The 17,095-nt window shown below is 41.9% G+C and overlaps 2 protein-coding genes and 1 long non-coding RNA gene across 4 annotated transcripts in view; 2 read left to right on the forward strand and 1 right to left on the reverse strand.

Annotated features, from left to right (window-relative positions):
* Positions 1-11,757: 11,757 nt before the first annotated feature.
* Positions 11,758-14,712, forward strand: LOC106456309 (uncharacterized). The gene is made up of 3 exons (XR_001290461.1): positions 11,758-11,873; positions 11,955-12,057; positions 14,649-14,712. It is a non-coding gene; the product is annotated as an uncharacterized LOC106456309 (long non-coding RNA).
* hoatz (HOATZ cilia and flagella associated protein) lies at positions 14,010-15,800 on the reverse strand. Its single transcript, XM_005739917.2, has 2 exons — positions 14,523-15,800; positions 14,010-14,094 (listed from the first exon to the last, which is right to left on the reverse strand). Exon 1 carries the CDS (start codon positions 15,011-15,013, stop codon positions 14,552-14,554), a length of 462 nt encoding a protein of 153 aa, XP_005739974.1. The 5' UTR covers positions 15,014-15,800; the 3' UTR covers positions 14,010-14,094; positions 14,523-14,551.
* A 1,153-nt stretch (positions 15,801-16,953) lies between these two features.
* The window catches only part of LOC102212650 (myosin-11-like), a 29,181-nt gene continuing 29,039 nt past the window's right edge, over positions 16,954-17,095 (forward strand). For both annotated transcript variants that reach the window (XM_005739919.1, XM_005739920.1), the window contains exon 1: positions 16,954-17,041. The gene's annotated coding sequence lies outside the window, so the exon portion shown is untranslated. The remainder of the gene's footprint in view (positions 17,042-17,095) is intronic.

Below are 17,095 nucleotides of genomic sequence, written 5' to 3' on the forward strand. Positions count from 1 at the left end.
TAAAGATCTACTGGGTAAAAGAAGCAAGGAAACACAATGAAAACACCTCGGTACACATAAAACTGTAATATTGGAAAATTGTGCATAAAATATCAAAGGTAACAATGTTTCTTCTGCAGAATAATGTCCATAAATTAAAGGTAGAGTGTTGATAAAACAACTGGATAAACATTTCAGATTCAGTCATTCGCACGGATGCTAATCCGAGCCTGCATCCGCTCAACTCGCCTGTTTTATGGACATGGTGAGCGCTGCCGTCCTTCATCATCATCACAGCTTTCCTAACTAATGAATGTATCAAAGGAGTTATTAACAACTTTTAAAACTCCATCTTCTCTACATCACACATGTTAGCAAGAAGCTCGTTTACCTGCTAATGCTAGCTGTGTGTCCATACAAAGTGCAGGTGGTTACTGATCTCAGAGCAGTAACAGCTGAGCCAGAGGCAGTTTGCTCTCCCATCAGTTTACAGTAAAAACCAGCAATGTGCAAACCACAAAAAGCTGCTGGAGACCAGTCCAATCACCGCTGAGACAGATCAGTTGGTGGAACTACTCAGTGCAATCACCAAGCAGCTGTGATTTTTCAGAGTTCAAAGGAAGTTAGCGTCCTATTCTTAATAACTGACCCATAATACACATACCATACATAAAAAGTGCTGATAAAGGCTGTGGAGACCTTACCTGTTTCCTTCAACGTGTGTCTGACTGGGAGGTTAATAATCTCTCTCTCTCTGGGACTCCATTTATCCTGATTTAACCCGCTCAGCTAATCCTCCCTCTCTGCATGTCTGCCGGCCATCACGCTCCACAGAGTCCATTCATCACATCAGATGTTATGGATCAAAGCGAGTCTAATCAACACATCTGTAAGATGTGGGCGGGAGAGAAATCCATAAATGCAGGTCGGCGTGGCGGAACAAATCAAAACAGTTCAGGTAATAATGCTAATTAGTTTTTAAAATTGGAACTCGGGATTTCATGCACTCGGATTAGTAAATTTGCCCTCATATTATTTAATTTTCTCCCATGAATGAATCATTAGAGTGCACATGAACAGTCTGTGTAAAGAGATATTAAAAGACTTATAACAGCTGAAGGTCTAAAAAACAGATTTTAATGTCAGTCAGTGAGTTAAACATGGAGATAAAATTCATTGATTTAAAACAAATTCTATATAAATGATACAGTGTACTTAACATTTAATTAAAAGATGATATAAATATTTAAGTAAATACATTCAATGCTAATGTTTTTTTTAACAGACACCGGTGTACAGAGGACTCACGACCTTCCACAAACCGACCGTTTTCAGTCAGGCAGCTTTAGACGTTCTGTTTGGATTACGTTGGCCCCAAAATCTCAGCCAGAACAATCCTCGCTGTTTCCAATCCATGCGCTTACATAACACACACACTGGGCATCTTCAGGCAGCGCTACACTGTTAGTGACTGTTCTCGTCTGTTCAGGTGACTAACAGATTATTTGTTTTTTTCTCAGTTTTCTTATCTTGGTTGAGTCATTTCATCAGATTTTTACATTACACATATACCAATAAAATCCAGAGACTGTATAAAGAAGATGGACATAGCCACCGTGATGTCATGATGTCTGTGGGGAAATTCCTGAAGGCCAGAAAGAGACTTATGGTCCTACGGAAGTCTGCGGGTAGAGGGCAGCTCTGGTTCTCTGTGACATCAATAAAAAACCTTCTGACTTTATGGGCTGAATCCCAGGTCTCAGAACAAACTGAATAAAACATGAACTAATATCAGAAAATCATCACGGAATATGGAGCTGCCAGGCAGGAGGAAAAGAGTGAAGATTCATAGATGTAGTCAAGGAGGACATGGAGAAGATTGGTGTGGCAGAGGAGGATGCTGGGATACTTCTTCACTTCTCAGTAGTACATGAGGGGTGTGATAGGCTCGGGAGCCGCCACCAGTACCCTCCTAGGCTTTCCTCAATTTATGTTCAAGCCATTCATAACTTTTATCTACTAAAAAAACACTGTCAACCCTAAACCCTGTTGGTAATTGACTTCATCATGCGACGATCAGTTGACCCAGCTGGCATCGGTGTGCCCTGGCACGAAGCGCGTAATCTCACTGACTTGGACTTCGCAGATGACGTCGCCCTGCCGGGCTCGACTCAGGAAGACCTCCAAAGGTTGACCACGGCCCTGCAGAGGGAGGCGACGAAAGTTGGATTAAGAATCAGTGCCAAAAAAACCAAGGTACTCCGAGTTGGCTATGCACGTGCCCGCATTCCTGTCATGATCAAACAACAACGTGCTGAAGAGGTGGAGAATTTTACATATCTTGGCAGCATCATCTCGAATGATAGGGTCTCTGATCGGGATGTCGACGCCAGAGTAGGGAATGCAGCTGGTGTCCTGCGACGTCTCCAACCTATTTGGAACTCGACCTCCCTGAATGTCAGGGTCAAGATCAGACTACTGAACTCTATCGTCTTCCCTACTGCACTTTACGCTAGTGAAACCTGGCGCTCAACAAGTGCAATTATTCAACACCTGAACGTGGCCTGCGGCGAATCCTGAGAATTTCCTACCGGGACCGAATAACAAATGAGGAGGTCCTACGAAGAGCAGGCACCCGCCCATTAGCCGATGTTGTTGCAGAAAGGCGCTTCCGCTTTGCGGGCCATATTTTACGCCTACCCCCTCATCGCCCAGCTAAGATTGGCATGACATGGCGTCCACGCACTGGCAAGCGAAAGCAAGGCCGACCAAAGACCACATGGCGTCGAACATTCACGGACGATCTGAGAACTGTCGACATTGCCTGGGACGAAGCTGAAGCAGTCGCTGCTGACCGACATCGATGGAGATCACTAGCTGCCCGATGTGCCGCCCGGCGTAGGAGGAACTAAGTCTAGGACTAACCCTAAAATGAAGACGTGGGCACAGCTAGTGAATCACAAGTTGTGGGGAAAAATGTGGCTGGTGAGTGGTTTCTGGCTGTCATGGGTGTAAACATTGGGTGGTTATAAAGAGTGTGCTGCACCAATCCGGTCTTCAAGTCTGACGTCATTAGCCGTGCCTGGGCCCAAACACTGCTGCAGGTCCCGGAGTCAAATAATCACTGCAGCAATACCGAGAGTTGAAAAACTGTCTGAATTCTTTCATCTGTAATCATGGGTATCCTTCACTCTCATTGGTAGCTGCTTCAGTCCTCACCTAAAGTTTACAGAAGTTTATTTCACCCGTAGTCACTTATCAGGCTTTATGATTGGATGATGTATTTTGAGATATAGGCCATTTCAAACAGCAGCATCATCTAAAAAAAATTAGATTTAATAAACTGCTGACAACTCGGCTGCCCAGCGACCATTACTGAGAGGAAAACATCCAGTGATATATAATCTCACCGACACACTGATAGAATCATGGAGCTACCCACACAGTCCAAATATTTAAACATTTACTCACTTTTTTATTAAAAATGTCTAAAACCTTGGAAGCATTTTATTTGCTGGAGTCTTACGGATGCTTAGTATCTGCCTGCTGGATAAAAGGAAAGTTATTAAACTTCTGTTCTGCTGTGTGTCTCCTCTTCTTCCTCAGTGGGAATCTGCTGCTGCTGAGCTGTTTTCTTAAAATGGTTGTTTGGTTCAGCTAATTAACTAAAATGGCTAATTAAGATTTTTAAACTCTGCGCAGCTTTACTCTCAGAAAAACATCCAGTCTCATTCACCCAAACATGAATGCAGCAAACATAGCTGTTAATAAAAGGTGTGCCTGCTGGAACAGGCGGTCTGTGAAACCAGCAGGTACTTCTATAATCAATAGTGTGGCGTAATCAATACTGATCAGTGCAATCACCTGTTTCTGACATCTTTACCACTCAGAGACATGCAGAAAATAATAAGGAGGAGACAAGCGCTTCATTTCCAGACCGTCACTTCAACAATGGAGCTGTGATTAAAATGAATGGCTGGTGCTGTTTTTGTGTTTGTGTGCAGCAATCAGTCTCTTTGGTGTGTTCAGCAGATTAATCTAGCGCTGAAAGAAGGTGATTTATTCACTAATGTCACAGCAAGAATTCCTTTCTGCTTTGTCCACTCAGATATAATGGCGCATGGGAAATTCATCTAAATATTAAAGTGTTTCTGCACCGCGGACGCAGTCTAAATATACTCCAGGAAAGGTGAACTCAAGCAGATAATAATTACAGCAGACAGTAAAGAACAAGGGAAGGAAGTAAAAAAATGGAAAGCAGCATGAGGACACAACCTTCAAAATTAAACCTGAAATAACTGAAAGAGGCCAAATATGTCCACACAAGCATTTTAGCAGCGACTGGGGCAACACAGAAAGCAAACAAAAGAAGGAAACACACAAGTCCCAAAGTGCTGCAAGATTACCTTACCAAAGTGCCTGTACAGGTGGGTCTTAATGTAACAGAGTGTAAAGGTTTCACTCGTAGATGCCAGTAGATTTCATGTAAACAGTTTTGTACAGACTATATTTTTAATAAAATTAGCATTTAGCAATGAATTAGATCAACTTAAAACGAGATACTCTCGCCATTCACCTGTAGTGAGTGTACGCAGATAGCAAAGTGACTCCGGACTGTGTCGGCCCCAGAGGTTTGTCACTATCTGTGGAAGGCTGTCAGTCCACTGTTTACTGTGAACCGAGTCTGATATGTGTCGATGAGTCAGTGAAGCCTCTTACTTTTGTCCAATGACGGCAACACTGAGGTGAGTTGTTGAGCTTATGCTAAACTTTTATGTCGGTAAGTGCTACTGTTTTGCCTCTGTTAGCCGCTGTTAGCCAAAGTTAGTTGCTATGAGCCCTTTTAGCTGTTGTTAGCTGACACTGGTGGCTGTCAGCCAGTGTTAGTGAAACTATCTTTGAAGTGGATGTAACTTGTTGGACTCTGACACCTAGTGAATAAACTCTCATACAGAAACAGGAGGGTTATGTGTCTAATCTGCTGCATCTGAGTAATTAATATCATATCCTGAGTCTGCAGGTCTGAATACTACAAAAGTGTTTTTTTCTATCAAATAACCTAAAAAATTAGACATCTGTACCTTTAAGCTTTTTTAAAGGTATCAAAGTTCACAGATCTTAAATCCAGTCAGAGTGAGTTCCTCAAAAGCCTCATTTGTCTTAGTCCTTAACCTGGACCGAGGTGCTGCTAACGAGCAGTGATCAGCTGACCACAGAGACCCCACTGTTTTGTATCACTGTAGAAATTTAGAAAAAAACCTGACCATGAAAGCAATCACCAAAATCTTAAACCGAACCCGAAACTTAAGGCGTTTAAGACAGCGTCAGTGTCACCTGGGACCTTACAACAGCACTGCAGACCGTTTGAAAGTGATCCAGGGAGGATTTATCAGTGAAAAATGAAAATAATCAAGGCATGACAAAAATAAGCATGTATGACAATTTCCATTTCAAATTGAGACTCAGCATATTTAAGACAGGTGATACTGCACAGGTGATAAAAACAGTTTTTTTCAAGATGGCTGACGTGCCTCATCAGAATTACCACCAGATGTCTCACAGCTGGGGGAACCGAAGGTGAAACGGTCCGAGATTCAGAGAAGAACTTTAGTGTTTTGTGCTTTTCAACACAGACAATTGGCTGCCACCCAGTTCTTTAGAACATCCTGAAAGATAATTTGACACATACAGCTGGATATACTGACCTAACAGATGTATGAGATATCTTCAAAATCATTCCTGTATGCAGCACGTCACATCTGCAAAATGATGCAAGGTGTAGTCATTTCAGAGGTGTATACAACAACAACAAACTTTATTTATAGAGCACATTTAAAAACCAGCGGTATACCAAAGTGCTTAACATAAGAGAAGTAACACGAATATTATAAGGCTTTAGCAAAGTATCAAATATACTCACAGGTCAATGCCACTAATACACAGGGGTAATATAAAATGCATATCAAAATAAAAACATAATAAAAGCAAAAGCCATTAAAAAGAATGTGTAAGAAAAAATAGAGTAAGTCTAAAAGTCAGGTGAGAGCATTAACAAGCAGGAAAGGCGAGATTAAACAAATAGGTTTTTAACCGTGATTTAAAAGATTGGATGGAATCAGACGCCCGGATCACAATCGGAAGGTTATTCCACAACTCTGGTGCAGCCAGGGCAAACGCCCGGTCACCTCTAGACTTCAGCCGAGATCTAGGCTGCACCAGGAGTAACTGAGTAGATGATCTGAGTAGAGCTCTGGCAGGAACATACGATTTAAGGAGTTCCTCAAGGTAGCTCGGTGCTGTGTTGTTGGTCATTTTAAACGTGAGCAGCAGTATTTTAAATTGGATACGGTATTTTATGGGTAGCCAATGCAGGTCAGCTAGAACAGGAGTGATACAGGCAAACTTCCCAGTTCTGGTCAGAATGCATGCTGCAGCATTTTGGACAGTCTGTAGTCTATGAAGGAGGGCAGAATGAAGACCAAAATAAAGTGAGTTGCAGTAATCCAGCCTTGAGGTCACAAAGGCGTGGATGAGCTTTTCCAGGTCCTTATGCAGAACATATGCCTAGCCTTAGAGATGAGACGGAGTTGGTAGAAACTAGATCTAACTACAGCAGACACTTGTTTATCGAGTGTCAAGCAACACGCCCAGATTGCTAACAGTATAAACCTATCCGCGATTATAAGATCAAACCAGATTACTTTGGTTTGATGTTATAACCTGCCATGTGTGCCTGGAAAACAATATTTACTGCCAAGAAAGGTCAATATTGGACTTACAGTGTTCTTCTGTATCTACTGGATGTTGTAATAAAATGTTTAAATGTCACCATCTGCTGGCTGTAAAAAGTGGCATTTCTGCCCCCTAATGGTCAAAAATTGCTACTTTTATCTTTAGGAATTAATTTTCTGTTGTTTTTATCTGCATAAAAATTAAAGTAAGTACACTTTGCCTATTGTTGTGAGTTTTTTGTAAGCCTGCACGCCTACCTTTTGTAACCTCTTGATTTGTAGAGTCCTGTTTTTAGTTTTGTTGTTGCTGCTGCTGTGGTTTGATGAGCAGGTGTGGACAGAGGAGAATATTTTTCTAAATGATAAATATAATTATTATAAGCTGATGTTCTGAATAGCCACAAAGCTTCTGTTGTGTGATCAGACCTGCATATGCTGACACTGAAGTGCTTCATTTGCTCTGTTAGAGAAGAGCATTGATGACGTTCATGTTTGTGTAATACAAGACCAGAGCACGCATAAAAAATACATAAATAAACCTCACGGTCAGTAAACTGTAGAGCCACACAAATCACAGCGACACAGCGCTGGCTTTCCAAAGCCACGTCCCTGAGTTTGAGCTGGAAATGAAGTGACACACAGCTGCCTCCTCTCCAATAAAGGTTACACAGCCGGTGGGATGTTTTACAGTTGATAAGTAGCAGGCTTGTAAACTAGTCCCACTTTTAAAGAACATAACACGCGGCTGTTCTCTGACTTTCAGATGTCTCTTGGGATTCACCTGATTCGTCTCAGAGCTGCACTAAACTGCTTCGCTGCTCAGGGATGTTTGATCGGCTGTAGTTTCAGATGGATGAGACAGACTGTAAAACACTGCTGATGTGGCTCAAACGTTACTAAAGCTCTTCAGCTAAATGTGTTTTACATCAGCCCGGTCAAGATTTAATCCAGTTAAATAACTTTAACCAACCACTTAAACATAAAGTGGCCACAACTGACAGTGAACGCAACAGCGTCAAATCTCAGGGCAGCTAATCACGGTGATGCTCCAAAGAATTATCGCCTGTGTTTTTCACTGTTAATGTCTTTGTTTTCAGCTGCAGTGGGCAGCGGTTTACACAGAAAGCTGCTGTAAACAACCTGCTCAACATAGCTAAACGTAAGGTAATGAACAGCTGGAGGAGTTAGCAGCTAAATAGTCGCAGATAGAAGATGGTGGAGACCAAAACTGAGCTAAAAAAAGGCTGAATATTGGACTTTAGTTCATTACACACTTAAATGTGCCACCTTGCTCTCTGGATTTCAAGTATTAAAGCACCTACATGCTTGGAAAATGTTAGCTTTTATGTAACAGTGTATTACAACAGCACTGAATGAAAACTTTGAAAGCCAGTTTCCTCCTTTGTCTCTGTTTGATCTCATCTCAAAAGGAGGAAGCTGTCTGAAGAAGGTAGTTGTTCACAGTGTTTATTGCCACAGTGAGAACACTTCAGTCTCCTGACTCATGCCACAGGAAGGGATGAGCAATTGGACTGAACTGAACTCTGAAATCCAAGAAGACATGCAGTCTAATCCGTTTTCTGTGAAAGCTCGAGGTCCAAAAAAAGATCCACAGTGTGACCTCACAGACAAGGTCACTGTCAATAGGAAGGATATTGATCACTCCCTGGAAATCCCAGAGTGAGACTGAGTCCAGGCCAAGATGAATTCATGAGAATACAGGGCATCGATCACCGGGGTAGACCTCGCTGAAAATAAATTGTCTCATTATGAGTCCTCCTTGTTTCTAATGGAAACAAATAACCTACTTCCAGCTCATCTGCAGCTAATTTATTTGTATTACTTATGCCCACAACACAACACCCACTGATGTATATCCAACCTCGCTGCAGTGTTTAAAAGCTCTTATGCAATGCTGCGCTGTCATTAACAGAGAAGGTCACGCAGTCAGCTTGTTTGTACGCACTTAAAAATGCAGGTCCTCCTTGAGATGAAGCATTACTATCATCAAGCCCCATTAGGCCCAGGGGCAGCACAGAAATATGCATCTAATGTACGATATCCTCCAAGGACTGACACTGTGCTGTACCTCACTTAGTGCCAAACAAGAGGTTTATGTCACCATTTGGAGGCTGCATGAGCACAGCATGCATCACCGACAGTGGAGGAGGTCTGAGGAGAACTCAAAGTTCTTTTTCTTCTTCCCAAATATGCAAATATGTCACATTTTAAGATGCATAGATCAATAATTTCATATTTGCAGTGGCTCAAATGACTAAATGTCAAGTGAGAGGGCTCAGTGAAGACATAAGCCAAAGAACTTGATGAAGATTTTTAGCATCTTTCAGCTTCGTTTTGGTTTAACAGCTTGTAATTTTGCTGTTTCTGAATCCCTGCCTCTCCTGCCGTGTCGATCAGGTAGACTTTGCTTAAAGCCGCACACGATGACCGACTAAAGGAGGACAGGGTGATGGCTCACGAGCTGGATGAGCTACTACATCACCAGGATGAATGTATGTAAACTTTACATGCAATGGTTTTTTCATCACAAGAATTTATCTGCCAATAAAAACAGACCACAATATAACAGTAAGAATATATAATACTTTCTTTTAGCAGTTTTAACAACTGTAATCTTCAGTAGAAACACCAGACTCATATAAAAGGTGAGATAGTCAGAAAGTTGTTGAACTACCTCAGTGATGGGTGACATCACAGAGGGTGGGTTCGCCCTGAGTTCCTAAAGGTTCTGGTTGTTGTAGGGCCGTCCTGGTTGACGCGCCTCTACAACACGGAGATCTGGGGTGGTGCCTCTGGATTGGCAGACTGGGGTAGTGTTCCCATCCCACTACAGGAGGGGGTTACATTCCTCAGGCTCCTCTCTACCCCAGGGTACTGGAGAGGAGAGAGAGCTGAGCGTAAAAGCTAAGCTGTCAAATTATCGGTCAATCTACGTCCCTGCCCTCACCCATGGTCACGAGCTCTGGGTAGACACCGAAAAAACAAGAGCATGAGCAGTGGAAATAGAGCTGCTATTCCTCCACCTCAAAAGGAGCCAGTTGAGGTGTTTCGGGCATCTGAAAAATGATGCGTTTTGGGCATGTCCCACAGGGAGGAGGCCCTGAGGCACACCCAGGACATGCTAAAGAGATTACATCTCTCAGCTGGCCTGGGAACGCTTCGGTGTTCCCTTGGATAAGCTGGAGAAGGTGGCTGAGAAAAGGGAGGTCTGGGAATTCTTGCTCAGGTGACCAGGTCAGGATAAGAGAAAATAAGAGAAAGTGGATGGATGGATAAAGGACTGAGATGGAGTAACAAATGTTTATTTGCATCATTTAATGGGGTTTATTATAGTAGTATTAAGTATTTATGGGAAATATGTTTAAAGAAAGGAAATAACATCAGGGAATAAAACATCATTGATTCAGATCATCAGAAAATATTTACAAAGAAGGTTTAACATTTGATTCGCCCACAGATCCTGTTTACAGCATTTAAGAATTTATGAAAGCTTCATGTATTTTTAAAGAAGTTTCTCCTGACAGAGAAGAAGTTGGATTTTCAGCAACATGTTTGCCACACCGGGCTTCAGCAGATCAGCTCCCAGAGTCTCCTGGCTCTGTGTGAAATGTCAGGTAAATATCAGGAACATCAGTTTCCACTGACCGTAATACTCCCTCAGAGAGCTGCGTCTCATAAGAGCGGTGATGAAGCGCATGCAGCAAACAGAGCGGGCAACAGCTGGCGGGCAGATATTACAGCGATCTGTTTTCCAGCCCTGAGAGAGGAGAGACTGCTGAGCCGAGATATCACCCACCGGGCAGCCTCGGAGCTGCAGGGTGCCGTGATAAATTATTTGGGTGAAAGTAGTCTGAGCAAACAAATAACCATCGGAGGGATTGCAGTGCGGAAAATAAACAGCTTCATCTCAGGAGATTTCCCACAAATGAACTTTTACTGACATCTTATGGTGAATTGTCGTCACTGCAACCACCTCTAAAATCATCTTTAAATCGTCAGCTGCTGAAATCTTTTCAAGTTAAAGATCACATTTGAAACCATTGCCTAAATCAAGTTTCCAAGTATTAAACTTTAAAGAAGAATCTCTGAAAAAACAATTATTTGAGCTGTAGGAAAGAAAAACAAGAAAAGATAAGTGCAAGTCCCACACAGATGCACTTACTTTCACAGTTTATGATTCTCGTTCACAGATTTATTTAATTTTCATTCAATGTTTGGCACCAACACTGTTCAACTGCAACTATAGTGGCTATTGCTCACATTCAAACTGAAAAACTACCATTTAAAAGGACACTGATGCATGATGAGCAAATAATGTATGCAGGAAAAAGAACTCAAATAAAATCAGTGGAATTTATGGTTTATTTCATCCTTTGCACTGCTAAAATAAATGGATTCTTTAGTGCATGCTGATCCTGTACCTCTCTACCTTCTCAAAAACAACTAAACAACCAAAAGAAAAATAAGACTAAATAACAAGCTAAATAAAAATAACCTAATCAAAACGCATAAACGTGTATAAATACTTAAACCTTTAACATATTCTAATCATTCAGCTACAAACTCCTACAGCAGCAGCTGCCTTGTTTTTTAAAGCTCTGAGGTGGTTTGGAAACAGCTGCAGACTCGTGCAACACTGAAGGTTAAAAACCAAAGTAAAACATGTCAGTTTATGCACACATTACTTTTACGCGACTGTTTCATGCTTTGTCAGGAGACGGAGATCCACCGAGATAACCACTTCTAGCATGAGCTGATAACTCGACAGCTCTACGCTTTTATTCAAATACCAAGATGACGATGACAAAGGCTTCAAAAAGGTAGTCTTATAGACCAGGGGTGGGGCACTCAAGGCCTCAAGGGCCGGTGTCCTGCTGGTTTTAGATCTCACCCTGGGTCAACACACCTGAATCACATGATTAGTTCATTAGCAGGCCTCTGGAGAACCTCAGGACATGTTGACGAGGTCATTTAGCCATTTAAACTAGCTGTGTTGGATCAAGGACACATCTAAAACCTGCAGGACACCGACCCTCGAGCCCAAGAGTTCCTCCACCCATGTTATAGACTGTACATAAAAGATGGACACAGCCACTATGACGTCAAGCACGGGTTTGGAGAAGTTCTATTTTGAACCTCCAGGTGAGTATCACGGTGTTTTCAGACCACGATGATGACAGGAGACAGATCTGAGTGCAATTACCGACGTAACTGCACTCTCAGACAGGCCGCGGCTGAACGGGACAAACTGGCAGGTGTTCCAAATTAAGGCTGTCCAAATCTCAAGGAGGAAGATGTCGGACCGTTCACAGAGTCGCAGCCCAAAGTAGGTCTGATTGGATGGTCACGGCATTATCACTCATAATCCAAATGGGATTGGTTCTCTCAATTTACAGCACACTATAAGGCTACGTTCACTCTGCAGGTCTTAATGCTCAACTCAGATTTTTTGATCAAATCGATTTTTTGTCTGCTTGTTCACACTACAGATAAAATGCGACAGCAAACGCGCTCTAGTGTGAACGCTCAAAGCGGCCGCATGCGCAAAAGAAGACGTCACACACAACGCGCTCTGTTTAGACCCAGAGCAAACAGTATGTTTGACTGATGGCCTTAATATAAAGACTTCGCACTTTACGTTTCCCAATTTTTGCTTTAAGTTATTTTGTTATTTACATAATAATGTAAAAAACCTAATAATGATCCTTATTGCTGTTTTAGAGGAGCGGTGCTTCAAAGGATAGTTGCAGATTTCTGTCAGAATCTGCAGATTATACAGTACAAAGAAAATGTTCACGTTGTCTTTCCAACAGTTTCACTGGATGTCCAGGAAGCGTTCGCGACGTCTTCTCCGGCGCTGATAATTGGCGTCTGTCTTGTGTCAGTGACGTAAAAGACGGATTTAATGCGACTTGACCATCAAACAGCAGCTTTCTGAAACATCAGATATGTATCGGATTCAGCACCACATATGAAAGTGAACCAGGTCGGATTTGAAAATATCGGATTTGCGCCGTTCACACTGTCACACCATGATCGGACAGATGGGTCGCATAGGGTCAAAAAAATCGGATTTGATGCGCTTTCACCTGCAGTGTGAACGTAGCCTAAGAGGAGAAGTGTTTTTGAAACCTCACATATCTAATATAAACTCTGTGTGAGCTATTATACAGAGCCTGTTGATGTTCATAATGGTCTCTTTGAGAAATAATGAATCATATGTAAACACCTTTCAAGCAGGTTGGTGAACTTCAAAGTACTTCACAGATGACTGACAATCCAATAATAGGACATAAGAAGAAGTAATAAAGCAATAAAGCCCTTACCGAACTTCTGTCAAAGGTTATGGTAAGATTGGGTCACATTAGGATCTCCACAGCATCCAATATTAAAGTTTCAACAATGCCATAAAAGAAATGATCATTAGGAGAGGTACTAGTGACGTTCTTATTATAGCCAGCGCTGAAGGGCATTATTGATACTCGGATACTTGGATTTTGAGTGGAGGATCACTTTAGAGTCACTTAAGAGTGACTTACTCTCACAATCTGGGTTTGAGAGGTTAAAGAGTGTTTGTAGGCGATGGGCTTCTGTGCGCTTTGAAAACTTTAACCAAATTAGCTCAAGTCAACAGTCAGCAGGACTCTTCTTATCCTATTATGGTCCGCCCTTCTCCACTGGACATTTGGAATTTGAATATCCACACAGGCTTCACATCACATTATGTAATGCTGTTTGAAGCAAACTGCTGTGTACGCTGTGTCTGACACCAGTATCAGTCTAACACTCCAAACACAATCAGATTATTCTTATTTACATAAAAAATCAGATTAAAACTACAAAGCACGCCTCATCTGTTCTCTGTGTGAAGCTAATTAGCAGATATAGTTTCTTATGACCCAGCAGCTCATCAGCAGAATAAATGGGTTTTATTTTTGTCCGTGACATTTAGGAATATTTTTAGAAAGCAGAGGTTGTTACCTTTCCAATAAAGAGTGCGTTTTAAATTTTAAATAAAACCTGGTAAGACTTAGATCATACAAGCTTATAAAACTTGTAAAATTGTGTGGTATGGCATGTCTCTTCAATGAAAGTGATGCTGTTGGGTGGAAATATCTATATTCTTCAAAATTCTTCCAACAGCAGTGGATGTTAATCGAACACTCACCCCCTAAACTTAGATGGGCTGCTGGTGACTACTCAAAAATATTGTGGCCTATAAAGCATCGTCTTTGCATATAAATGTAATGTGGTTCATTTTTTTAGTTAAACAAAAAAGAAACATTTTAATGGCCAGATATACTTTAAAATGTTATCAGCCCAGTGAATTAAAGAGGTCCCAGAATGGATCCCCGAGGAACACCTGTAATAGAACAGAAGACATGACCTGAACCATTTAATTAGGACAGCAGCTTTTATTGCATAATGTAATGTTATTAAATATTATATAATTATATTTACAGAAGTGCATTCTTTAGAAAAAGAAACAGGAAACCGGTCTCCCTCATTTAATTTTTAACCACTTTAGTCCCATTTTTGTGACTTCCGGTTGTTCTACAGGATCGCCAGCAGATCAGTATTTAAAATATTATTTAGTCGCCACCAGAGCTGTTTGGCTCCCCTTTATAATACTTTTTTTTTACACTGCTTTACATATCTGTTTTTCCCACAGTGTGCCCATACTGAAGCAGTCATATGGATAAACTGGTTTTGATATATTAAGGCAGTGTGTGTGAGAGACGTTTTGTTGTCTGAACACTAAACTAATCCTGCAGTTTATCTCAAACACACCTGCTCCTCTCTACACTCCCAGTTTCTTCCTACTGAAGCTGCCTGACCAGCTCCCTGTCCTCAGAGTTCTCCTCAGGCTTTTCTTTTCCTTTGTTTTCTCTGCCGACCTTCTCTTTGGGCTTGAAGGCCACAGAGAGCAGCTCCTTCTGGATCCTCCGCTCCCTCTGCCTCCTCAGCAGAGCCAGGATCTCCTTCCTCTGGTCCCCCATGGCCGCGTACCGCTGCCTCTCCTCCTGCCTCTGCCGAGGATCGGGGACTCTTTGCGGCTCCGGAGCGGGACCGGCGGCGGTGCTGCCGCTGCGCTGCGGCCGAGACACCGGCAGCCTCTGGCGGATATCCGCCGACACCAGCCGCGACTCCAGCGGCGGCAGCAGGGACAGGGAGCTCCACAGCTGCCTGGCGTGGGACACATCCTCCGGGGAGGATCCTTCAAACACGATGAAGAGCAGATCAGTCTCCTCCTGCTCCGGAGGATCCGCCTGAACGGACATTTGAGCCTTCGGGCCAGAAACAGAGAAACTTTTAAACAGATAACGGCGCTCTTGTTTACTGTTGTCACCATGGAAATAGACTACGGCAAGCCAGCAGGAGTCAAGATTTTCTTGATGCGCGTAAGCCTTCAAAATAAATGCAAAAGCAGGATTAATGTTATCATTTCAGTCGCTTTTGTCTGTCAGTGACAATTTTTAGAAGAGGAAAAAACACAGTGACAGCCCCATCACTTAATCTCATAGATTTAAGCTGTGATCGAGTAAAATTCACAAAACTGTTTCAGTTGCTGCAGACTAGAGTTGACTGTGCACATAAACCTTCCTGATCACATACAGTAGCCTAATTATTATTATGTTTTGGCGCTCTCTTTTGAGCCATTCTTAATGTTTCTGACCATCTGATAAACAAAATTTTCAATTAAGCTTAATTAAATGAAACCCCAGTTAATAAAACTGGTTAAAAATAGGGCTTGCCAAAGGATGGATACCCAGGAAAAATCCAGGAATTTGTCTTTTTCATGAAGTGGATTTCCTTAAACTATGATCATAATGAAAAGAAATGATCTAAATAAATGAATAAGAACTGAAATAGTCTGGCAAGGATTGAATTTGGACTTTCACGAAGCAAAGAAAAAGCAAAGAAAAGTAAAATGATGGCATTACTGAGAAACAGATTCGGACACAATAATCGTTTTATTTCAGTTGTTTTGTTTTAAGAACAAAGATGGAGACTTGTTTTTTATGTCTGCACGTCCGGGTCACACTACGATCGCTGTAACCCATAGTTATTCTCTCCTCGTGACCTTTGACACTTGTCTGGACTACATGACATGTAACTGAGCCATCAGTGCTAAAACTAGCCCAGATGTGTCTGCTATTTAAATTTGAGACACTGTTTAAAACGTCAATAAAACTTAATGATTTGCATGATTTTATACTGTGTGAATGACCTAAGTTTACACAGAGAAAGGTTTCAGGTGTGGAGCCAGTTTAAAATATTTTATGGACTTTTATTCAGTTTGATCTAATAAGGTGTTTTTAAATTTGTGATTCTCATAAAAGCTTAATCCCGGAGTTTCTGACAAAAAGAGTGGGATGAAAACATTGTTTTTTTAAGACGAAACCTGCAGTTCCTCTAATGTCCACTGGAGACTCCTGAGTTCCTGCAGACTCATGTGTTGAAACTTTACAGCAGAAATAAAAATGTTTACTGCCTGAAATAAAACAATTTTGGTCTCTATCTTAACCGATATACAAGGAAGAATGTTTGTATAACTCACCTGCTTAAATTGCATGAAGGTTTAAAGTTTGCATTATTGGAGGCGTGGCCTATCTGTGACATGAAGGAGTTCAAAACCAATGGGTGAAGCAGAGGCGGAGGCAGACATTTGACACACCCGGGCTTCTGAAAAAACAACCCAGGCGTCATAGAGACCAAGTCCATCTTTTATGTACAGTCAGTGTAAAAGAAGCCTGTCACGTACAAGAAAATGCAGGTAGAAGAGCAGAGTTTGAGGATCATTTAATAACACTGGTTATTGGTCATGTGTGCAACATACTAATGTGAAGCCAAGTTTCTATACTTTCTATATTGTTAGTTTTAACAGCTTAATTTATGGATTCCCAGTGTGTTGTCGGCACAAAACAAGGAAGTGCTGAAAAATCCTGAAATGTAGGCACTTTCCAGCACCTCTGTGTAACAACCAACTCAATTTTGTTATCACTTTAGCAGATACATGTCATCAAGCTGAGCCAGAACAACCGTGGGCTCTTAATTTGAAGGCAGACTGACTGAACCTCGTTTGATTGGCTGAATGAAGACCTGCTGCTAACTTTGGATAGGAGGTAGGCAGGAGCCCAAGGGCTCCACCCCCAGGTATCGCGGCTGATTTAAATGCCAGGGGAGGAGGAAGGACATCATCATCATCTTCATCCTCATCATCACCATCACTTCATTTACCTGACATGAGAGTCTCATTTCCCTGGAGCTCAGCCTGCATCCTGCACTGAGGACTGAAGCCCTGAACGGTGAGTACGGCGCTTTAATTTAAATTTTAATACTCCCACAGTTTTGATGCCAAC

The sequence above is a fragment of the Pundamilia nyererei genome, unplaced genomic scaffold (assembly GCF_000239375.1).
Source record: "Pundamilia nyererei isolate P.nyererei 1_Seehausen unplaced genomic scaffold, PunNye1.0 scaffold00095, whole genome shotgun sequence".
Classification (NCBI taxonomy): domain Eukaryota; kingdom Metazoa; phylum Chordata; class Actinopteri; order Cichliformes; family Cichlidae; genus Pundamilia; species Pundamilia nyererei.